Source organism: Herpailurus yagouaroundi, unplaced genomic scaffold, assembly GCF_014898765.1.
Source record: "Herpailurus yagouaroundi ecotype Mexico unplaced genomic scaffold, PumYag 142, whole genome shotgun sequence".
Taxonomy (NCBI): domain Eukaryota; kingdom Metazoa; phylum Chordata; class Mammalia; order Carnivora; family Felidae; genus Herpailurus; species Herpailurus yagouaroundi.
The window spans coordinates 62,711,035-62,735,663 of record NW_024412397.1 but is presented as its reverse complement, the minus strand read 5'-3'; the positions used below and the strand labels follow the sequence as shown (position 1 = coordinate 62,735,663).

At 38.7% G+C, this 24,629-nt stretch overlaps 1 protein-coding gene across 6 annotated transcripts in view; it reads left to right on the top strand.

Moving 5' to 3' along the window:
* Positions 1 to 24,629, top strand: part of SPIRE1 (spire type actin nucleation factor 1) — a 203,493-nt gene that overhangs the window by 9,921 nt on the left and 168,943 nt on the right. For all 6 annotated transcript variants that reach the window (XM_040479443.1, XM_040479444.1, XM_040479445.1 and 3 more), the window contains exon 2: positions 13,971 to 14,005. In XM_040479443.1, the coding sequence (XP_040335377.1) occupies positions 13,971 to 14,005 (35 nt within the window). The remainder of the gene's footprint in view (positions 1 to 13,970; positions 14,006 to 24,629) is intronic.

Genomic DNA, 24,629 nt, shown 5'->3' with positions numbered 1-24,629 from the left:
ACCTGAGCAACCAAAGTTGGATGCTTAACTGACTGAGCCACCCAGGCATCCCTAATTTAAATTTTTTAAAAAGTTCTTGTTTTAATTCCAGTTAGTTGACATACAGTGTTATATTAGTTTCAGGTGTACAATATAGTGATTCAGTAATTCCATATATTACCCAGTGCTCATCACAAGTGTACTCCTTAATTCCTATCACCTATTTAATGCATACCCGCAAGCACCTGCCCTCTGGAACCATCCATTTGTTCTCTGTAATTAAGTTTGTTTCTTTGTTTATGTGTCTCTGTTTCTCCCTCTTTTTTCCCCCCTTTCCTCATTTGCTTTGTTTCTTAAGTTCCACACATGAGTAAAGTCATATGGTATTTGTCTTTCTCTGATTGGCTTATTTCACTTAGCATAATACTCTCTCTCCATCCATGTCATTGCAGATGGCAAGATTTCATTCTTTTTTATGGCTGAATAATATTTCGTTGTGTGTTTGTAACACTTTTTCCTTATTCATCAATTGATGGGACACTGGGCTGCTTCCATATCTTGTCTATCGTAAATAATGCTGCTATAAACATAGGGGGTACATGTATCCTTTTCAATTAGTGTTTTTGTAGTAGTAGTTCTATATTTACCTTTTTGAGGTGTTTTCCATAGTGGCTGTACCAGTTTGCATTCCCACCAACAGTGCACAATTGTCCCTTTTTCTCTACATCTTCACCGACACCTGTTGTTTCTTGTGTTGTTGATTTTAGCCATTTTCTATGAGGTGACACCTCCTTGTAGTTTTGATTTACATTTCCCTGATGCCACTCCCAAATTTTAAGAATTAAAACCAATCTGGGACATTAGTATGAATTTCATCAGGATTTGATTAGTGTCATGTATATGGAAAGGCTATATCACTAATAATAGCAGGATTTGCTGGTCCATATGTAACTTCTGAAAACTGACTCTCAGATCTTTTTATGCTACTTGGGCTAATGTATTTTTAAAAATTTGGGTCTGTTGTCTTTTTTCCTCATATTTCCCATTCATGGCCCAGTCTAATTGGAAGCCAAATTTCTACCCAGTATACTTCTCTCATATCTTGTATTTTTCAGAGATAAAGATATATAGAGAGATAGGTGATGAATAGTGGTAGAATGCCACTGTCAGTCACCACAGGTTGTCTGGTTCTGGGCTTGGCCATATCTTCCTGGATTTTAGCGATAATATCATGTTAGAGGAATCGCCCATCCCACGATTTCATTTATTCGCTTCACCAGTGTTTGAGTGCCTTCTAAGTGTACTGTACCAGGTTTAAAGATACAAAGAAGAATGAAGTGCACCCATACCTTCAAGAAGATCACAGGTGCATAAACTAACACTTACAGTACAGTTACAGTAATTCTAAAGTGATAGAGACATGTACAGAAAACCGTGTGAGCCTAAGGGAGAGGGTGACTGTGCTGTTGTGATGTAAGGCAGACTTCATAGAGGAGACCAATTTTCTGGAGGCCTTGAAGGATGAGCAGTGGGATAAAGGGAGGACACTTAGGCAGAAGCAACAACAAGTACAAGGTTTAGAAATGTGGAAGAACTATTCAAAGAACAGTAGTACGTAAATTGTAGAATGGCATTTGTGCTGACACCCACTTCCCCATACCAAAAGCAGACACTGTTTCATCAGTCATTGCATTTTTGCTGCTAAATTTATAAGCAGCTTCAGAGTTCTCAGCTTTGCTTCAGGCAGCCACTACCACTTATTTGGAGTTGGCACGTGAAGTTGAACCTGTTTGTCTTCCTTGCAGTGGGCGTCCGCTGTGCCTGGAGCATGGGATGTGTGGGGGTGTGGTGGAGAATGAGACAGACTAGAAAGGTATGTTGGCTGGGATCAGGTTATGAAGGATGTTTTTGTGCTGCACTGTTGAGTTTGTATGTTAGCCTGTATAGGCAATAGAGAGCCATATAAGGATTTTAAGCAGGAAAATGATGTAAGCAGATTACTCTTTTTGGATAGGTAACGATGGGAGTTTTGTAGAAGATGGATTGAATTGGCTAAAAACAAGGGCAGAGACACCAGCAGACATTTCATACTATCATTAGATCTTAGTAACCTTTAAGTTGCCTAACCAGTTGGGAGTATTTATGGTATGACGGAGGTCTGAACAAGGGCAGACCTCGGGGAGAAAGAGTCCAATTCAGAGCAATCTAGGAAATAGTACAGGATGTGGCCCTTTAGTTTTTTTTGTTTTTTTTGTTTTGGTTTTTTTAAGTTTATTTATTTTTGAGAGAGCATACAAGCAGGGGAGGGCCAGAGAGAGAGGGAGACCAAGAATCCCAAGCAGATTCCATGCAGTCAACGCAGAGCCCCATGTGGGACTCACCAACTGAGAGATCATGACCTGAGCCCAAATCAAGAGTGGGAGGCTTAACCAACTGAGCTACCCAGGCACCGCAGCAGGCCCTTTAGTGTTTGATGTGGGGGTGAGAAAGAGGAAGGAATCTTGGAAGGCTCTCAGACTTCCCACCTGGGTACTTGGCTGTTGGGAGGCAGGAGAGGCAGCATAGGGTGGGAAGATAATGACTTGTTAGAAACTAAATTGGCCTGGAAAAAATATTTTTCCTTTGGAGTCATATTTATTCCTACCAAGTTCCTTTGCAGATCAACTCTTTAATGTTGCATGGTAACACGGAAGATACAGGAGTAGGCAGTAGAAGGTGTGGTTTTAATTCTCAGCTCTGAAGCTTGTATCATAACATGTTTGGGTAAGTGAACATGGGTGGTAGTTATGGCAGTATAACTAAAGGAGCTTGCGTTTGCGAATAGAAGTACTTGAGATACCTCTTTGACAAGGTTTCTGTCATGTATGGTCTCATACATGATGCCAGGGTGGGAGAGGAGATTCTAAGCGGAATGCACTTATGAAATGCTTATGAAATGCATGAAAACCAGAATTATTCACTTGACAGGAAATACAGGAATGTTTGGAACTGGCACTTGGTAGTCCTTTTTTTTTTTTTTTTTTTAATTTTTTTTTCAACTTTTATTTATTTTTGGGACAGAGAGAGACAGAGCATGAACGGGGGAGGGACAGAGAGAGAGAGGGAGACATGGAATCGGAAACAGGCTCCAGGCTCTGAGCCATCAGCCCAGAGCCTGACGCGGGGCTCGAACTCACGGACCGCGAGATCGTGACCTGGCTGAAGTCGGACGCTTAACCGACTGCACCACCCAGGCGCCCCGGTAGTCCTTTTTTTATAATTTAGCTTGGGGAGGTTCCCCTCCAAGTCTTCTTTATTCTTGAATAAGGTGATAGTATGCTGTGATCTCAGTGGATTTCTTCTGAAGCCTCATGAAATTTAAGCAATTAATTTTTTTTTTAAAACATGCTTTATTTTTTTTAAAGTTTATTTTGAGAGAGAGAGAGAGGGCACGCACTTGAGTTGGGGATGGGCAGAGGGAAAGGGAGAGAGGAAGAGAATTCCAAGCAGGTTCCACCTTGTCAGTGAACCATGAGATCATGACCTGACCTGAGATCGAGAGTCGGACACTTTACCAACTGAGTGAGCCACTCAGGCACCCCTAATGCTTGAATTAATATCGGCAGGGAAAATTTTAATCCAGATCCACACTGTTTACAAAAAGAAACACAATTTCCATCATCCTGTCCTCTAACACAGGAGTGTCAGGAATGTGGCTTCTGTATTGTCACTCTTGTCTGTTCCCATGGCAAACCTTGCTAATGGCTATGGACACCTTCCACCCTGTACTTGCCCTCACAACTCTTCTGAAGATGGTAAGACTGTCATTACCATCCAGTTTGAATTGGCACAAAAGATTAAGCGTTTTTGCTATATAAATTTTGTATATGTAAAATACACAAAGATAATACTTGAGTTTTGGTGGAACATGCTGAAATTATTTTTTAGTGGAAAATACTTGACCTTTAATGATTTTTGTTCAATGAGATGATATAAAGTTTAGTTAATTAAGGTTGCTGAATAGAAAGAAAAATCACACTCTAATAATTAAAACATTTTTAAAACTTTCTTTTTAGAACAAGATCAATTTTGGTCACTCTAGAACAGGTTGGGAGGGTGTGGGGTCTGGACCAAACTTACTCCTAGATTGGAGGGTGGCCATGATGATGGTGAAGCCTGCCTTCATGGGTGGACGACAATCAGGGGTGTTCGTTCCACCAGCCAGGCCCCACGAAATCCATTTGCAGGACTTGCTTATCTCATGAGCAAGCAGAGCCAGAAAAGGTAGACAGTGATACAGATAAGAGCCAGTAAGTGGTCTATGCTGGGAAAGTCTGGTAGTTGGTTTTAGTCACTGATGTGAGGTCCAAGGGCTAGACTATAATCCCTAGGAAAGTGACTGGCAATAATAAGCCAAGGTTTTTTGTTTTTGTTTTTGTTTTTTTAAAGATACGGGGTTTTATTATGGGATCTAGGATACAAAGTAAAGAGTGGGCCTCAAAAATAAAGCAGAAGCCCATATTTCAGAATTAAGATAAAGTTGAGATTTATGGCAAAGATAACTGACATGAAAGGTCACAGAGCCTGGCTTAGGGCAGAGTCTACAGATAGGAGTTAGAAGTTCTCAAGAAAGGAGAGTCAGGTTCTGGAAGGGCCTGTCACATAGACACTGTCTATGAATGAAGAGATGGGTGACATTTTTTCCATAAGTGGTATTAAGATTAGAGGTTTTATTCCTGACCAGGATCAAAGTCAGTTACCTCTAAGAGCAACATCATGTTACAGAAGCAAACATGTGATGCCTTTATGCTTCTACACTTCTTTAAAATAGTAAGATTATGCTTTAAGTTCTACAAAATGTGATTAAATGTATTGTTCATATTGATTAGTCAAGGGATTCTTTGTCCTATTAAGAGGGCATAAGGCTCACATTAACAGCATATTTTTTTCTCTGTCTGCATTTATTAGTCATGATCAGTGAACAAATAAACCAAAGTGATACATAGAAAGTTTGTTTTTAGTATTTCCCACTAGTGTGGACTCTGTGCTTCACCTTTAGGCATCCATTGCTTCCCAGCCTCTCCCTTACTGAGCCAGGGGAGACCGTAGGACGACTAGTGGGTCAGCAGCCTGGGTAACTGGTCACAGTTCCTTGACCTTCAATGAATCATTTATCTCTAGAGCTTGAGCCTCCTCAGCTGTAAAAATGAAGGTTTTACACTGGCATTTACAATGTGTTTCAACTACATAAAGCGAATGCTTTGGATTAATTTTAAGTATTAATGAGATATTTCATTAAAAATAATTTATTTTCTTGGAGTTTAAAAGAGCATTGCAGGGGTTGGTTTGAATGGCATGTATTTCTAGAAATGTTCCGGGTAGTTTGGATGGATGCCTTTGGCTTTAGTGCATTTCTGGTAGAGGTGTTCAGAGTAGTTCCACTGGTCATAGCATTTCCCTTGAGGTTGATGTCTTATAAAAGTAGAATATCTAAGTGAAGTTTTCAACCAGAGATGTTCAGTGTAGGGAGATGAAAAATTATAGTAACTAGAATCATTCATAGAGTGCTGCCAGTCTTGGAAGGAGCACTTGAGAGGCAAGATAAGACTGCCAAGGGCATGCACTGGCAGTACAAGGCAACCGTGTACGCTACCCTGAGGAGACAGGGAGGAGAGAGTTGGTGAGAGGGCGAGGACTGAACTCCTTCCTGTGAGTCACATTTCAGAAAAGTTTAATACATTTATGAAAGCTCAGCTGCGTTCTCTTTGGGCCAACACAGTGTGTAGACACATGGGAGACCCCTCGAATTTACAGGCCAAGGCACAGGAGAGGGCCCGTTAAATTATACCTAGGGATCTGAGGGACCCAGTGGTCTGTTGACTTACAGTTTTTTGGGTTTGGAAGACAAGAGTCTTTCAGCTTATTTCCTCCTTGGAGAGAAGGTCAAAGACTTAAATGGCTCATATTAAGCTCATATTAAGTGTTTACTATGAGACCTTCAGTCGGCTAAGCAGTTTAGTTGGATTATTACTTTTGATCTTGACAACAACTCCAGGAGATAGGTACTCTTCTTAGCCTCTGCCTTCTAAATGGGAGACTAAAGTATAGAGGCCTTAAACTTAGCCAGCAGCCCACCTGGGATTCAAGCCCCAAGAGTCTGGCCTGGAGCCCTTGCTCTTAACCACTGTACTCCATTACCTTGTGTTCAGTGGGCGAGTTCTGACTCTGGAACATTCTGCATGGGATTCTCCTGTACACAGGGTAGCCTGGGGTCGGGTTTGAGATGGTGAGAGCATGTAATATTGCTTTGACTTTTTCATGGTCTGTGTATTCATTTCCTGTAAGAAGTCATCGCTAATTTCGTAGCTTAAAACAACACAAAATTAGCTTACAGTTCTGGAGGTCAGAAGTCTGAAAATGGGTCTTGTGTGCTAAAATCAAGGTATTTTCAGGGCTATATTTCTTCTGGAGGCTGCAACGGAGAATCTGCTCCTTGCCTCTTCCAACTTCTACAGACTTTCCATATTCCTTTGCCTGTGTCCCCCTTCCTGCATTCTCATGGCTTCAGTCTTTGCTTCTGTCATCACAGCTCCTTCTTGGACTCTCCTGTCTCTCATAAAGCTCTTTGTTACATTGGTCCTGCCTGGATGGTCCAGCATAATCTCGCCATCTCTAGAGCCTTAACTTAATCACAGCTTCAGAATCACCTTGCCATGTAAAGTAGTAAGTTCTGGGGGACTTTACAGTATTTTTATTTATGGGTTGATTATAGAGATTGCCATTTCAGGCGATCTTTATTTATTTTTGAGAGAGAGAGAGAGAGGGAGACAGAGCGTGACCGGGGGAGGGTCAGAGAGAGAGGGAGACACAGAATCTGAAGCAGGCTCCAGGCTCTGAGCTGTCAGCACAGAGCTTGACACGGGGCTTGAACCCACAGACCGTGAGATCATGACCTGAGCCGAAATCAGATGCTTAACCAACTGAGCCACCCAGGCGCCCCCAGTTTTGAGTAATACCTAATGACAATTCACTCCCCACCACCTCCTCCTGAGCCATTGCTGAGCTCCAGCTGTTGTTGGCCATTTGAGTGTCATCATCCTGGATACCACCACATAAGGAATTGGGGGGAAGCTATGTGTTAGGAACCTCTGCGGAGAGGTATGGAGTGAAAGGTAGTAGCTTTTTTTTTTTTTAATTTTTTTTTTTCAACGTTTATTTATTTTTGGGACAGAGAGAGACAGAGCATGAACGGGGGAGGGGCAGAGAGAGAGGGAGACACAGAATCGGAAACAGGCTCCAGGCTCTGAGCCATCAGCCCAGAGCCCGACGCGGGGCTGGAACTCACGGACCGCGAGATCGTGACCTGGCTGAAGTCGGACGCTTAACCGACTGCGCCACCCAGGCGCCCCAAAAGGTAGTAGCTTTTAAAGATCTATACAAGAAGTATAAAAATGAGTTGAATTTTATAGTATTTTTTCATGTGATTTAGCTACTTTTTTATTTCAAAATCGATAACCTCTTTTACATGGTTGTAATCCTAGTAAGCATTTTGCTCTGTTTTTCTTAGGACTCTATTTTAATGTATTTACATTTCTCATCTTTCCACAGGGTTAATAGTGGTAAGCTTAGCTACCAGTTGCTGAGCTCCTGCAGTAGGCATTGTGCAGAGCCCCTCAAAACATTTTTTTTCCATTTAATTTTCATGTAAGCCCGTGAGGTAGATACTATTCCTTTTTTTTTTTTTTTTTTTTTTTTAAATAGATGAGAAGGTGGAAAACCCTGGAAATATTTTACTTTAAAGTTACATCACAGGGGCACCTGGGTGGCTCAGTTGGTTAACCATCCAACTCTTGATTTTGGGTCAGGTCACGAACTCAAGGTTTATGGGTCTGAGCCCTGTGTCAGGCTCTACGTTGACAGTGTGAAGCCTGCTTGGGCTTCTTTTTGTCTCCCTCTCTCTCTGTCCTTCCCCCATGCATTCCCTCTCTGTCTTTCAAAAATAAATACACAAATATTTTAAAATTACATCACACTATTAGTAAGTATGGAAGTGAGATTTGAACCTAGGACTGTGCAAGTCTAAAGGCTTGCTCTTGTTATTCTGCTACACTGCCTTCCCAAGGCAGCTAAGAGAAAGGGTAATTATCAACAGGTGTGAAGAAGAAAAGGCTATAGCACTGGGCTTTTGTGGTAGTGGAACATCAGATTTTATTTCATTCTTCCTGACAGCCAGGCCAAGAAGAGGAGCTTGATGAACACACAATCTTTGTTTGGTTAGCAAGTATACCAATTTTCTACCATATCTAAATTCTAAATTCCTGTTAATCTTTTAGTAGCTATACTAGTGAGATTGTATGGCATAGTGGATAATGATTTGATCATTTAACAAATAAAAGATCCTTTATATGACTGTTTCTTGTGTCAAGTGTATAGATCTTTTTTCACTATAAATGTTACTTGGCAAAAAATTTTTGTTGGGAGACATAGGTATAAGCTAACGATTGTACAGTTTCAGTGTCATAACTTTTGACACTGAAACATCTGGTCGTGGATTCTAAACCTTTAACGGCCATGATGTTTAAGAAACTCAGGTGTGGTTAGGCTGTAGGGATTATTTTATTATTAAACTTTGGTCTAACTGTTCAAAGTTGTACTTTTTCTCTAGTTTTCATATAAAAATTGTCCCAAAAGTGTACCTAATATATTTGTCTCTTACAGAGTATGAGTTCTGGTTTTTTTTTTACGTTTATTTTTATTTATTGAAGTAATTTCTACACCCAACATGGGGCTGAAACTCATGACTCCGGGATCAAAAGTTGCATGCTCTTCTGACTGAACCAGCTAGGTGCCCTCAGGGTATTTGAGTCTTGAACTTAAGCTTGATGTTGATTGGTTTGAATCAAGTCTTTGAGAATGCTGTTCCTGAAAACATGGCTTGTCCAGGGTATCATTCTTCCCTTCTCACCCTGCTCCATTCCCAGTACAATCCATTAGCAAATCCTGTTAATTCTGCTTCTAAATTATATCTTAATTCTCTGCTTCCTGGTCACTGCCACCACCTGGGCTCATTGCTTTTCCCCAACTCCACCCCTGTTTGCTACCCCCCTCCTTCATGCTTTCACCTTGACCCTCCACAGAGCAGGACCAACCGGGAAACCCACCTTGAATCAGCTCATGCCCTTGCTTAATCTCCTCCAGTAGCTTCCCATTGTCCTTAAAATCAAATCTAAACTCCTTACACTGTCCTGAAAGGCCTGTGTGATCTACCCCTGCCTGTCTTCCTAAATGCATTTTATGCTCCCCCCCCCCCACCCCAAACACTTCCAGGAATCTAGAACAGGTTTTTCTGTCAACCCTGTAGTTAGACGCTACCCAACATCATGATCTCTATTTAAATATCTTGTCTGACCACTGTAAATTGGATCATTTCTGTTATTTTCTCTCTCTCCCTTTTCTGTCCTTAATAGCATTTATTACCAGTTGTAGTTATTTTATTTGTTTCTTTGGGTCTGTGTTCACTGAACGTAAGCCCTATCCCTCCCTAATGCATTCCCTCTCTTTCAAAAAGGGAGCAAGGACTATGTGTGGCTTGGTTGCTGCTATATCATCAGTATTTTAGTACTTAGTAGGTGTTAGCAAATATTTATTCAATGAATGAGGGGGCAGAGGCAAGCTGACAGGAGGACAGGGTTTATCTATTGATATTGATGCTCAGTTTCAGCATGAAAAAAAGAACATACTTTCACAGATGGACCCAAACATTGCCCACATTTGGTCCTATGGGAAAATTTGGAGAATAATTCTGAGAGCTATTTATTTATCATAAAGATTATAGGGGCCCTGTGTCTTTTTGGTGGGCATTGTGTGCCGCCTTCTTATTCAGCTAATTTGAATCATATTCATAACGTGGCTGTGTGACAGACAATTCAGCTGCACACCGAGGTTTCTACTAGCTTACAAGTATTATTCATCTACATGAACATCTTGAATTTTTTCTGAAACTGTACCTTAATTTCCACCGTGTAGTTGTATGGTTCATCAAATTTTGTGATTCCACTGAGGTGAGGCCATTTCAGAGAGTGTGCTATGTTAGGCCTAAATCTGAACAGCCAAGACTATGAGTGGTCTTTTTTTTTTTTCTAATGTTTATTTATTTATTTTGATAGGGTATGCATGTGTGTGGGGGCGGGGGACAGGCAGAGAGAGAGAGAGGAAGAGAAAGAATCCCAAGCAGGCTCCAAGCTGTCAGCACAGGGCCCGATGCTGGGCTTGATCTCCCAAACCATGAAATAGTGACCTGAGCTGAAATTAAGAGTAGGATGCTTAACCAACTGAGCCACCCAGGCGTGGTCTTCTAAGACCAGAGTGGTCTTCTAAGGTTTGTTCACCAAAATGCTCTTTCTGGTAACATTGAGTAGACTTGTTGAATGGAAGCGTCTGATTACTAACATTTAGGATTTAAAATGTTTGCATTGTATTAGTTGAGGATTTCTTTATGACAGACATTTTACATTAGGGCTGGTTTGTTTCTTAAAGCCATTTTATGTCAGTTTATAGGAAGGTTGATTTTTCCATTTCCTAGAACATGAAGGAACTTGTCTAGTAAATCTTAAGAGCAGATCAGATATTTCAGAATCAGTTAAAAAGAAGGACCTAAAAAAATTCAGCCTTGATTCTTCCAGCATTATTAAAATGCTCATTCCTTTTGGGAAACAGTGAGCTGAAGTTTTGGCTTGCTATGCATATCATCCCTCTTCTTAGAGTATAAGTACAATGATAATGTTGGAAAATTTTGAAACCTAATGTTTAAGTATTATTTCAGATATTTCCTTTTATTTTACATCATCAGATAGTTAATCTAGCCTTTTAATTAACCTAATAATAATAAAGTTGTTAGCACTTTAATTGTTGAAAGAAAGAATTCACTGCATTTAATAATCTGAAACCTTGGTTAGGCCTACCATCAGCTTAGTTTACTGTATTTGTAGAAAGTGAAGTTATATGATTCTAGGTTTTAGAGGGATTCCTTAGGTTTAGTTTTGGAAAACAGGTGGTTGACCTTTGACAGAGGACTCAAAAGTTGTCAAATGAAAATTTCTTGGTTGCTACTCTAGCAGTTTCCAACTGTTAAATTGAGGAATACATTTTCCCATTTCCCCAGATACAGTATTATAATTGGTAGGTAGCTGGGATAGCACCTCTGCAATCCCCTATCCTAACCCCAGTGGCCACTGCAAGTGGGAATGGAGGACAGGTCATGACAAAGGTCAGGAGCCTTAGAGTCTACTCTTAGCTCTGTCATTTTGTGCAAGTCATTTGACTCCTCAGGCTCAGATTACTCATTGGTAAAATGAATGGATTGGGCAAGATCGTTTCCAAGGTTCCTTTTAGCTCTGCTGTCATGTAATTAGGATTTTTCTGATTCCTGGGTCAGAGTCTGGGCAGGGATTTGGATGGCAGAATAGTGTAGGTGGTCAAGCATTTCGTAGTTAACCACATTTCTGTAGTTGCATGATTTAGTCACTGGGTCATATTGAATAAACAGAAGTGGTTGTGCACTCTCACCAAAATAGGAAATAATTTTCAGTTTTATAATAGAGGTCATTGAAAAAAATCTTATTTCATAGGACTCACAAGTCCTTTTGACATCACTCTGTCATTCTTTGAGTACTTCATTACTTTCTGGTGGAAAAAGATGTTCCAGCTGATCTTGTAATTTCTCTGTCCCATCTGTGGAGTCAGCCAATCCCAAGTCCTGGTTCCTTTGAGGGAGAATGGGCTAGGTGTGCTCTTGCAAAATGGGGTACTATTGCTTCTCCCTCTTTTGGAAGAGAAGCTAAGGAGTATGTTTTTTTTGAAGTTAGATAATACCTCTAATTCCAGTTTACCACCACAGGCTCTTCCTCTCCTTCCCACATGTTAGGATTGTATGCTCCTTCTCCCTCAGTTCATAATTCCCAGCAATATCACTGTATTTATTTGCTCAGTGCTACAACACATACAAAATAGTTTCAAAAATTTTTACCAACTATACTACCAACAACAAACCTTCTACGTAAAATTGTAGATTTCTTTGCAATTCTCTTTACCTTAAGAATCTGTCATACTGAAGATGTACTTCCATGTACTTTCAAACAGTTTGTTCTCTGTTATAGTTGTCTTAACACTGTATTTCCCCCTCCTTCCTTCCCTCCCCTCCCCTCCCTCCCCTCCCCTCCCCTTCCCTTCCCTAGACACTCTAAATGTTTGTTGAGAGGTAGTCTGTGCCTTTCTTTGAGCTGCTCCTGTTCACAATACTTTGCTAGGTTAAGTTAATCACCCTTTCTGTAGGAGTCAAGGATAATTAATCTACCAAAAGCACTGATGTTCTGAGCAGTCATATACATATACATAAAACTGTATAATATATATAAAATTCTATATTATACAGTTTCATGTAACAATATATGAATATATAAATAACAGTTATGTATTTATCAAACCATAGTATATAAAACCTTTATATATATATTTTTTCAATATATGAAGTTTGTTGTCAAATTGGTAAAACCTTTATATATTAAACCCATTTGATCTGTATGTTCATGTAATCTTTATTTATTGCTCGTAAATCATTTTTAATTCACAGAACCTGTGGTCACTTATCTTCTGGTCTCAATTTCAGCCAATATTTCACATTAGGATTATTAGGTCATCAGAAATTGTGGGTTTCAGTTTTTTCATTTTAAGAGTCAGGAGGCACATAAAAAACATTATGTTTTGTGTGTGTGTGTGTGTGTGTGTGTGTGTGTGTGTGTGTGATATCATAAACTCTAAGGTGTATAAATTCTCATTAAGCATTAAAGAAAAAACACAGACTGATGGAACAACCACTGTGGGTTAGGGCTAGGTGTGGGGGTCATAGCCTGGAGAGAGGAAGCAGTTAGGGGGAAGGATAATGTTATTGGAGGAAAGGAGGTAGAGATTAATGTATGTTTGAAGTGAGGACAATGAGATTTAAGATGTGTGGACTGGGGAAATTACATTTTTTAGTACCCAATATAAATGTGTAACCTGTTCTTTTTGTTAAAACTACTTAAGTGATCTTTAAGATAGGTGTTTTTTATTGAAAAAGTATGTTTTATTCATCCAAAGTGAAAGAAATATATAATTTTACATGTTCCTTGGTGTTCAGTCTCAGTGATGAAGAGAAAATGTTGCTGCAGCCAAATATTGTTCAATTCTAGTTATTGATTAGGTGATCCTCTATTGGAAAAATTACTAAGTTAATTATGTGGTTTTGTCTAATCATTAATCAAAGAAAAACAACCATCATGTATTAAAGAAACTATTAGTTTAAGACATTTATGCTTTCATTGAAATGATCACTGTACCGGGGCGCCTGGGTGGCGCAGTCGGTTAAGTGTCCGACTTCAGCCAGGTCACGATCTCGCGGTCCGTGAGTTCGAGCCCCGCGTCAGGCTCTGGGCTGATGGCTCAGAGCCTGGAGCCTGTTTCTGATTCTGTGTCTCCCTCTCTCTCTGCCCCTCCCCCGTTCATGCTCTGTCTCTCTCTGTCCCAAAAATAAATAAACGTTGAAATGATCACTGTACCTTTAAACTGGAATATATGTTTGGAAAGAAGCCCAAGAGTCTTTAAAGATTTTTTGAAGGTTTTAGAGGATTTTAAAAGGTACCTTTTAAATACCTTTAACGTATTTTAAGATATTTTTAAAATAAATTAAGATTTTGATAAAAATATTTTTATTTTACTTTCATTAACTTGTATATATGCATATTAAATATGTGTGTGTGTTTTAGATCTTATTATGATTGAATATATTCTTCCCATCTTTCTATTACTTTGTTTTGGTCCTATTTAAACAAATTCTACAATGTTTGGTCATTCTAGCATCTTTTATTTGCATAGCTTTTCATAGATATAATGAAGCCATGCCAGAGTAACTGAGATATTTTTATCAGTATGAAAAAGCTAAAATCCTTTGAAAGTAACTTTTTGTATTTTTATTACAGGTAAATTGGGATACTCACATTGTACAGAGACAGAGGTAAGAGAAACACTCAAAAATTTGTTAGTAAAGCAGGTTTGCAGTTCTTTAGACTAATTTAAGTATTGAACTATCACTATGGATTTTTGGCCTTCTGACAAGGATATGTTGAGAGCAGGTGTATATCTTTTACATTTAAGAAGAGTAAAATGTGGAGAAAAATCAGTTATATTGTTTCTTTATATATTTTTAAAAGATTTTATTTTTAAATAATCTCCACACTCAATGTGGGGTAAATGCTCCACTGACTAAGCCAGCCAGGCGCCCCACTCCTTGCCCATATTTTTAAAAGTCTAGGGTGTGTTAAAAAGATTAGTTTAATCATGGTTTTAAAATTTTCCCATGTTATTATTTGCAAAATTGAGATACTAAGATTCAGAGCCCTTAATAAGAAATAGTTTAAGTTCAGTTTTTTTCATAATCCAATCTGATGTGTCATAATCATTTAAATGTGTTGGAATCCTCTGGACCTGTCTTGGTGTAGGAAAAAAACAGGGGCTTGGAAACAGTATTCTAGTAAGATTAATAATGAATTAAGTGCTTTGTTATCTGTATAAACAGATTTAGTACTTTTTAATAATTTAGTTCAAAATTCTGACTGTGAATTTTAAGGAATTTCCATGTGATTCCCTGTGTTCCTTGCAGGAATTTCAAGGGTAACACTGAAATATAAGGGTAGCATCCATGAAGTATGTATATGTGGTGTTCTTTTTAGGAACTGTACATCTTTACATTAGGAATCTTGGGTATTTATTAATGGCAATGACTAAATAAAGGATTTAAGAAGTTATTTTTTTTAATTTGATAACCTGTCTACTGTTGTAGGTTTTAGTAAATTTCAACTGTTATTTTAAGTAAAATGCAAGCTTTCTAAGGGATTGTATTGTATAATAAAGAAGCAAAAATAATTTTTTTTTGCATTCAGAAGTTACTATTTTTTAAAATGTTTACTTTGAGAGAGAGTGTGAGCGGAGGAGGGGCAGAGAAAGAGGGAGAGACAGAATCCCAAGCAGGCTCTGCACCATGAGTAGAGAGCCCAGTTCGGGGCTCAAACTCACCAACTGTGAGATCATGACCTGAGCTTAAATCAAGAGTCAGACGCTTAACTGACTGACTCAGATGCCCCTATGGTTTATTTTTGTGTCTTCAGCTTTGGGAGTAGAGATAATTTTTTTCCAAATTAGCTCAAAAAATAGGCAAGAACGTAATAAAAAAAATTTTTTTTATTGTGAGAATTTTTGAGTAATACAAAGAAGTGGGGCTTGATTGGAGTCAGAAGATAAAATTTCTCTCTGTGGTTTCTGGTGTGTGTCTTTCTGGGTATGTAATTTTGAGCAGTAATTTTTTTCTCCCAGAACTTTGGCTATCTTATCTGTAAAATGTTAATCATAATTCCTATTAACTTCATGGGTTGTGAAATTTTAAAGAGCAAATATATGTGAAAATGTTATACAAACCCTGGAGACACTATGTATGTCAAGATGTCAAAGTCTCATTATTCTGTCTTATTATGTTGTATTGCCATAAAATCTGAATGGTTATAGCATTTTGTTTAGTACTTGTTTTGTATAGGAACATCACTCATTTTATCTCCATTGTCTCCTAATTAGTAGCACTTATTCTTTGACCTACACCTTGGGTAACCAGAAGCATTGGAATCTAAACAGAGCTCTCATTCAGGATTTTTAATAATCATTTAAAGAGGAAAAAAATCACAAGAAGATAAGATCAATCTGATTAATTTAGTTTACAAAATAGACTTGGGGTATTTTCTAGAGGTAACAGTGGTTGCTTCCTCTGGCAAAGAGACTGGAATTGTGGGTGGGGATTTATCTATAGTGTTTGAATTTTTTAAAATTAGAATGTCTTAATGTATTACTTTATTTATTAAAATCATAAAATGAAGGAACAGTAGAGGCAATGGGAACTGTTTCAAGAAGTTTGGTGGCTTGAGAGAAAGAGGGTACAGCTTAAGTAGGAAGTTTTGTTTTTTAGGAACGATGGTACTTGGGGAGGTGGGGGGTTGCGGTGGTAAGGAAGCAGGAGGGAATAGGCTGGAATCCAAGTTAGAGAGTGGATATATGCTGTAACTAGATGTAGGACTACATTTGGCTTGACTAGAATGATGGTTCTCCAAGTGTGGTGGGAGGACTCGGGGGTGGGGGTGTGTGTTCCTGACACCCTTTCAAGATCCAGCTATTTTTGAAGTAATACTAAGACATTACCAGCCCTTTTATTTACTTTGATTCTCTTGAGGATACAGTGGTATTTTCCTTGGCCACCTATGACATACCACACCGCAAAAGCAGAGGCAAGATCTAGCCAGCTATTATTAAGCATGACTTTCAATAGTTTTAGAAAAATGTGAAACAGTATCACCCTTCTCATTATTTTTTTTTTGAAAATAGAGTTTTTTTCCCCCATAAAAATGTTACTTATATTAACATATTTAATATTTTTCAGTGATTTAAGTGATTAAAAAATTTCTCAGTTTTAATTTCTAATACAGGAGATATTGGTAGATTATGGCTCACATACACAAAAGCTCCTTGGATTCCTCAGTAGTTTTTCGAGTGTAAAAGGGTCACAGTCTGAGAGCTGCTGGGCTCTGCAGTGTGGTTATAGTGGGTATTTTTTCCTGAGAAACAGAATTGAAGGCTGAGAGCAGTAAAACCACAGTCTTGAGGAAGACCATGGGAAATGAGGGAATCCTTGATAATAAGGATTTAAGCCAGTCTTTTCTGTCCATGAGATGACAGGGTCATTTCTGAGAATGAGGTTATCCTGGATCAGAACGGTGATTGCTAGAGCCTCTTTTGCCCTTTCATTGGTCTTCTGTTGAGAGGAAATGCTCATCACGCTCTGGCATTAAGTGTAGACCAAAGTAAGGGCTGCTAACAAGTTGTAGGCGAGTGGAACTGTGAAGGGCCCTGGATAAGGTGGCGTAGCACATTGCTTGCTCCACATTGCAGTGCAGGTTCACGCCCCAGGAGCCCATATGTTGGGTGTTTGTGCTTGGGCCCAGCTCTGGCTCCACCCTTTACCTTCACTTCTCGGCCTCAAGATTCCTCATCTGAGAGATGGGTGAATACAGAGTTTAGCCTGGCTTAATGAATGTAGCTTGGGAGGTGTATAGTTTCCTGGGACAGAGAAAGTCATCTTCCTGAGCAAGGCTCATGGACTACTAGGACCCTCAGGTGACTGCTAGGGAAAGCAGAATCCCTTTACATCATCAGGACGTATAACTCGAAGTGTTCAACTATGTTATTTTAATAGGTTTTATAGTATGTAGAAATCATATTATGAATTGTTTTCTAGTTTTACTTACAATTCTCTTTTTAATACTTTTCCTGTATTCAGAAAAACCAAACAAAAGTATGAGTTTAGAGAAAGCAAGGAGGCCGTAAGTAGGCGTTCAGTCAACTTTCATGTGATCTTGTACCTCAGTATAGCTTAATGTTTCTAAAATATCAAGTATTGTACCTTATTTCTCACTGTTTGGAAAATTTCTTTAGTGTACTTGATTATACTAGTGTTTTCCAGTATTTGAACTCATTAAGGGAAATCTTTCATATAGTTTGTTTTATTTTTTTATTTTATTTTATTTTTTTTTAATTTTTTTTCAACATTTATTTATTTTTGGGACAGAGAGAGACAGAGCATGAATGGGGGAGGGGCAGAGAGAGAGGGAGACACAGAATCGGAAACAGGCTCCAGGCTCTGAGCCATCAGCCCAGAGCCTGACGCGGGGCTCGAACTCACGGACCGCGAGATCGTGACCTGGCTGAAGTCGGACGCTTAACCGACTGCGCCACCCAGGCGCCCCTGTTTTATTTTTTTAAATGTTTTATTTATTTTTGAGAGAGAGAGAGAGAGAGTGTGCATGAGTGGGGGAGGGGGCAGAGAGAAGGGGACAGGGGATCTGAAACAGGCTCTGTACTGACAGCAGAGAGCCCGATGTGAGGCTCAAACTTACAAACCATGAGATCATGATCTGAGCTGAAGTCAGACACTTAACCAACTGAGCCACCCAAATGCTTTCATATAGTTTGTTTTAAAAGACGTTGCAAAGTTTTTAATAGGCAATTTAATTTTTTCCTGTATCTCTTTTCCATTTTTTGAAGGTATAATTTGCATACAGTAAAACTTACCCTTTTCAGTTACAGTTCTTTGAGTTTTGAGAAACATTAAGTTGTGCTAACCAACTCCACGATCAAGTTCTGTCATTCCCCAAACTCCTCCAGTGGCTCTTGGTGGTCATTCCCTCACCTCCCCCACTCCCTGCCTCTGTCAACCACTGATCTGTATTTTGTCCTTTCATTTTGAGAACGGCATATAATTTCAACAGTACATTACCCCTGCTTCTCCCTCTTTAGAAGTGCTCACAGCCCAGCCTGGTCATTTATAAACTCTTGATGACTGACCTGTTCCTGTGGGTACTAAGAGGCAGTTATGTTCCACAGTTTGAGGGAGCTTTTACCCATTTTACAAGTTTTTCCTACTGCCATTATTTAAATAATTTTGTGGGTTGTACTTTTATATTTGAAGAAAATTGCTAAGCACTTAATGCTAAAACATAAAGGATTTGAATTTTTCAAGTATTTTAATTGAGGCATTTTTATTGTTGTTTTCAGCTTTCCAAATTTTATCACATCCCTGTTTGCTATTAACCACCACTAACTATGAAGCACTGAGGCCCTTTCCCTTTAGCAGGGAAGAAGGTTAAATGAATAACTAGAACAATCCTCTTGTTCCCTTGGTAGATTAGCTGCTTTAAGTGGAATAGGTTAAAACATTATATAAAGTTTTGCCAGTACTTTAATCTTGATAAAGCTAGTTTATAAAAATCGTAGTGGAGCAGGAAAATGTAATCTTTACTGTGGGAAACTATAAAAGATTCATGTTCACATCTTAGGAATAGAGTTGATATATACTGTACATAAATACTTATTCTGTCTCATTCCCACATTGAATCTTAAAAAAAAAATACTTTAGAGCTAACTGTATGCCAAGTACTGCTGTAGACATTAATTTTATCCTCTTAACTAACTTAAAAACAAATTTTAGAAATGAGAGCTGAGGTATAAAGAGGTTAAGTAACTTGCCCAAGGCCATATAGCCAGTGTGTTGCAGAACCACTTCCCTTCGCCTTAAATTTGTTTGTCTTTATCCAGCCTTTATTTATCTGCAGTGTAAGGCATCTACATAATGCTGGCAATTAGTTTAGAGCCCCATTCGGGACAGTGAAATAGCTGTGTCTCCTTATTCTGTATGTGTCTTTTACCTGTGACTACAGTTCCTGGCATTGTGTAGCCAGGGACTGTGTTCCTGCCCCACGTAAACTGGGACTGTGTTCTTGCTCAATGTAAACTGGGCAAAGGAATGGTTGCAGTCCCTGAACCTTCAACCCTGTTGGTTAGACGAACATAGAGTTCTGTAGTGTAGTAATTTGTGAAGTAGTCTGATTCTAACTTACTCAGAATGACTCAAGAATTGTTCTATATATTTGAACCTCCTGGGAAACCAGACTAACTAGAATTAGTCTGCTTTGTGGGGGAGCCCAAATATATCAGAGCTAGTGCCTTGGACTTACTCCATTTTGATTACATACAGTTTTTGACACAAACAGGTTTATATGAAAATTTTTTATGTTTCCTGAGCAGCCTAAAATAAACTGCCAAAGGTAGTATGTGGGAGTTTGCTGCTTTAACACAGAGTATAACATTTAAAAGTTGCCCATTTTGTGTTTAGCTAAATCAGCCCACTGCCCTTTGATTTCATCTCTGGTTCATGCAGACCCATGGTGACCGTGGGATGAGTAATGCCTTTTTTAATTGACATTTGATAGCCCTTAGTTAACTTCAAAAGTAACTTAAAAATGTAAGTTGAAGAAGTATGTTCAGTTAACCCTTGAGCAACTTTGACTCCCCAAAAAGTTAACTACTAATAACCTTACCAACAGATCCTTTTTACGTTGTATGCTGTCTTATTACAATAAAGTAAGTTACATAAAATGTTAAGAAAATCATAAGGAGGAGAAAATACATTTACAGTATTGTACTGTATTTAACTGAAAAATCACAGTGTAAGTGGACCCATGCAGTTCAAACCCATGTTATTCAAGGATCAGCTGTAATATTTTTATGAAAATATTTGCATTTGTGCATAACTACAGCTGCATAATGAGCTTGTTTAAATGATTGTGAGGTTAGTATTTGATACCAAACTAATTAAATCTTAAAGCAGAAACAAAAAGACAATTACTGTCAGATCTGTTCTTTCAGTGGATTTTAAACCTTACTTTAAGGTTTTATAAATGGAATTGCATGACAAGAAGTTAAAATAATGATATATGTTCTATAAAAAGATTGGAAGAATAAGCTCCATTAACTGCAGGTAACAATAGCATTTTCTCCTTGGTCAGTAGACCAAAAGAAATGGGAAGGCTGCTCACACTCTACTTGCTGTGCTTTTGGATTAAAAACCCCAAACATGCCTGAATTTACATGGCCTTTTGGCTGACTTCAACTTAAATGGTTTGGAAATTAGCTTGTGTGTCTGCAGAGTAAATTGTGTCTACCTTTGAGTTGCTGCTTCTGAGTATGAATATTAGTAGAGGTTAGTAGTGAGGTTTAATGGTGTGATAAATAGATAATCTCATTTGGATTACATGTGTCATCAGATAGCTACTGGCATATTATGTTAGTTACTTGTTATATTTGAAATTCATTTCACCCTCCTTCCTTGCCTTTCTTTCTTCCTGCCTCTTTCCCCTCTACCCTCCCTCTTCTCATAACATTTATTACCAAAATGTCTTTCTGTGTTGTAGTCATAGATGTCTTAATACGTGGTTTGACCATAGGATACAAAATTTATACAGGTAGTATTCCTTTGTATAGTTTTTACTATATTTGAAGACCAATAACAATTATATATGTATGTCTGGCAGAGGATTTCAGAATAGCTCAGATTATCTGAGAGTAAACATAGTATTCTTGACTGAGTAGAAAGTTTACACTATAGGAATCTGAAGCACCTGTAAGTACTTTGATAATAGAGTAGAAGGTTTTCATTATAATTTGCCTTATCAGGGAGCCATATCAATCTGCCTTAATGAAAAGTTTAAATTTTTAATAAAATAAAACAGTATTTTTCAGCACAGAGACTACAATGCTGATAGATCAAGGTGGGAAGGGGCTAGATTTTTTTATTGGTTTTTTTTTCTTTTATTTAATGTTTGCTTTTTTGAGAGAGAGAGAGAGAGAGTGAGAGAGAGAATTATGAATGAGCAGGGGAGGGGCAGAGAGAGAAGGAGACAGAGTCCAAAGCAGGCTCTAGGCTCTGAGCTGTTAGCACAGAGCCTGATGCAGGGCTCGAACCCACGAACTGCGAGATCATGACCTAAGCCAAAGTCAGATGCTCAACTGACTGAGCCACACAGGCTCCCCTTTATTGCCTTTTTCAAAGTACCTTTATTCTTTGTAGAAATGTATATTCACTTTAAAAATTAAAACATTGCAGAAAGATATGAAGACGAAAGTAACAAACACTTCATACCCTACCATCTACTGGTAATGGCTGTTTATTCTTTTAGACGTCTTCCCATATTTATATAACAAAGTTGACTTAATCATTGAGCATATATTGTGTACTGCTGTAATGTTCAGGAACATTTTAACATTTATTTATTTTTGAGAGAGAGGGAGACAGAGCATTAACGGGGGAGGGGCAGAGAGAGAGGGAGACACAGAATCGGAAGCAGGCTCCAGGCTCTGGGCCATCAGCCCAGAGCCTGACGCGGGGCTCGAACTCACGGACCACAAGATCGTGACCTGAGCCGAAGTCGGACGCTCAACCGACTGAGCCACCCAGGCGCCCCCAGGATGGTGTCTCTTGACATCATCCCTCCATTTGGTAGAGATTTTTACTGTATTTGGCAGATACTATAAAACACAGTGTAAAAGGGTGCCTGGGTGGCTCAGTCGGTTGGGCGGCCGACTTCGGCTCCGGTCATGATCTCGCGGTCCGTGGGTTCGAGCCCCGCGTCGGGCTCTGTGCTGACAGCTCAGAGCCTGAGGCCTGTTTCAGATTTTGTGTCTCCCTCTTTCTCTGACCCTCCCCTGTTCATACTCTCTCTCTCTGTCTCAAAAATAAATAAAAATGTTAAAAAAAAAAGTGTAAAAAAACCCATTATCAGTAAAATTAGGTACTTTACTTGGTGTTGTGACAGTTCCCTAATGTCTTTTGATGATGGGCTTTATCAAGTGAGAGCTTTATCAAGATATAATTCACAGATATAAGTCACCCGTTTATAGTGTGTATTCATTGGTTTTTGGTATATTCACGGAGTTATGCAGCCATCACAACACTCACTTTTAAAACATTTTTGTCACCTCTGAAAATCCAGTACCTTTAGCTATCATCCACCATTCCCTAGTACCCTTACACTACCCCAAACAACAACTAATTTACTTCCCATCTCTATGGATTTGCCTATTCTGGATATTCCATATAAGTGAATTATATGATATGTGGTCTTTTGTGCCTGACTTTCACTTAGCACAATGTTTTCAAGATTTATCTGTGTTATAGCATGTATCAGTACTTCATTCCTTTTTACTGCTAAATATTCAACTATATTGGGGCGCCTGGGTGGCGCAGTCGGTTAAGCGTCCGACTTCAGCCAGGTCACGATCTCGCGGTCCGTGAGTTCAAGCCCCGCATCAGGCTCTGGGCTGATGGCTCAGAGCCTGGAGCCTGTTTCTGATTCTGTGTCTCCCTCTCTCTCTGCCCCTCCCCCATTCATGCTCTGTCTCTCTCTGTCCCAAAAAATAAATAAACGTTGAAAAAAAATTTTTAAAAAAAATAAAAAAATAAATATTCAACTATATGGATATGCCATATTTTGTTTACCCACTCATTAGTGGATGGACATTTGAATCACTTCTACCTTTTGGCCATTATGAATAATGCTCCTATAAAGGTTCCTGTGTAAGGTTTTGTGTGGATGTAAGTTTTTATTTCTCTTGGTTGTATACCTAAGGGTAGAATTGTTGGGTCAACTGGTAGCCCCATGTTTTAAACCTTTGAGGAATTGCCAAACTGTTTACCAAAGTAGCTCCATCATTTGACATTCCTACCAGCAGTATCTGAGGGTTTGGGTTTCTCCACATCCTCACTGGTACCTGTTGTTATCTGCCTTTTTGATTCTAGCCATCCTGGTAGGTGTAAAATGGCATCTGTTTTGGTTCTGATTTGCGTGTTTCCCTGATGATTAATGATGTTGAGCATGTTTTCATGGTTATTGGCTATTTGTACATTTTTCTGTTCATCTTTGCCTCTTTTTAAATTGGGCTATCTCTTTATTGTTGAGTTGTGGTAGTTCTTTATATATTCTACATACAAGTCCGTTATCAGACACGTGATTTACAAATATTTTCCCCCATTCTTTGGGCTTTCTTTTCATTTCTTGATGGTATACTTTTAAGCACAAAAGTTTTAAATTTTGATGCAGTTTTAACGTGTCTGTTTTTTCTTTTGTTGCTTGTTTTGGTATCTTAGGAGTCTGTTGCCAAAAGCAAGATCATGAGCATTTACCTCTATGTTTTCTTCTAAGAGTTTCATAGTTTTGCCTCTTATACTTTGATGGTCTTTGATCCATTTTCCAATTATTTTTTTAATATGAAGTGAATAAGGTACCAACATCATTCTTTTATGTGTCGATATCCAGTTGTCCTGACACCATTTCTTGAAGAGACTATTCTTTTCCTCATTGAATAGTCTTGGCACCCTTGTAAAAAATCAGTTGACCATAGATCTGTGGGTTTATTTCTGGATTCTCAGTTCTATATTGTCCTGCCAGCACCATGCTGTCTTCATCGATTTCCACTTCTTGGTAGTAAGATTTGAGATCCAGAAGTGTGAGTCCCCCAGACTTGTTCTTTTTCAAGATTATTTTGATTCTTTTGGGTGCCTTGCATTTTTATATGAGCTTTAGAATCAGCTTGTAAATTCTACAAGGAAGCTAGCTGGGATTCTGATATGGATAGTGTTGTATCTTTAGATGGCTTTGGGTAGTATTGCCTCTTAATGGTGCTAAACCTTCCAATCCATGAATACAGGGTGTCTTTCCATTTATTTAGATGTTCTTCAGTTTTTTCAATGATATTTTGTAGTTTTCAGAGCATAAGTTTTACATTTACACTGTTAAATATATTCATAAGTATTTTATTCTTTTTGATGCTAATATAAATGGAATTGTTATCTTAATTTCATTTTTGGATTGTTCATTGCAAGTATTTAGAAGTAAAGTAGAGGGGTGCCTGGGTGGCTCAGTCAGTTGAGCATCCGGCTTTTGGTTTCAGCTCAGGTCATGATCTCATGGTTCACAAGTTTGAGCCCCGTATTGGAGCTCTGTGCTGACAAAGTGGAGCCTGCTTGGGATTTTCTCTCTCCCCCCCCACCCCCCGTTCCTCCCCTGTCCTCCCTCTCTCTCTCTCTCAATATAAATGAATAAACTTTAAAAATAAAAGTACAGTTGATTTTTGTATAATGATCTTGTGTCTACAACCTTGCTGAACTCATTTATTAGTTTTAGTAGTTTTTTAGTATATGCCCTTGGATT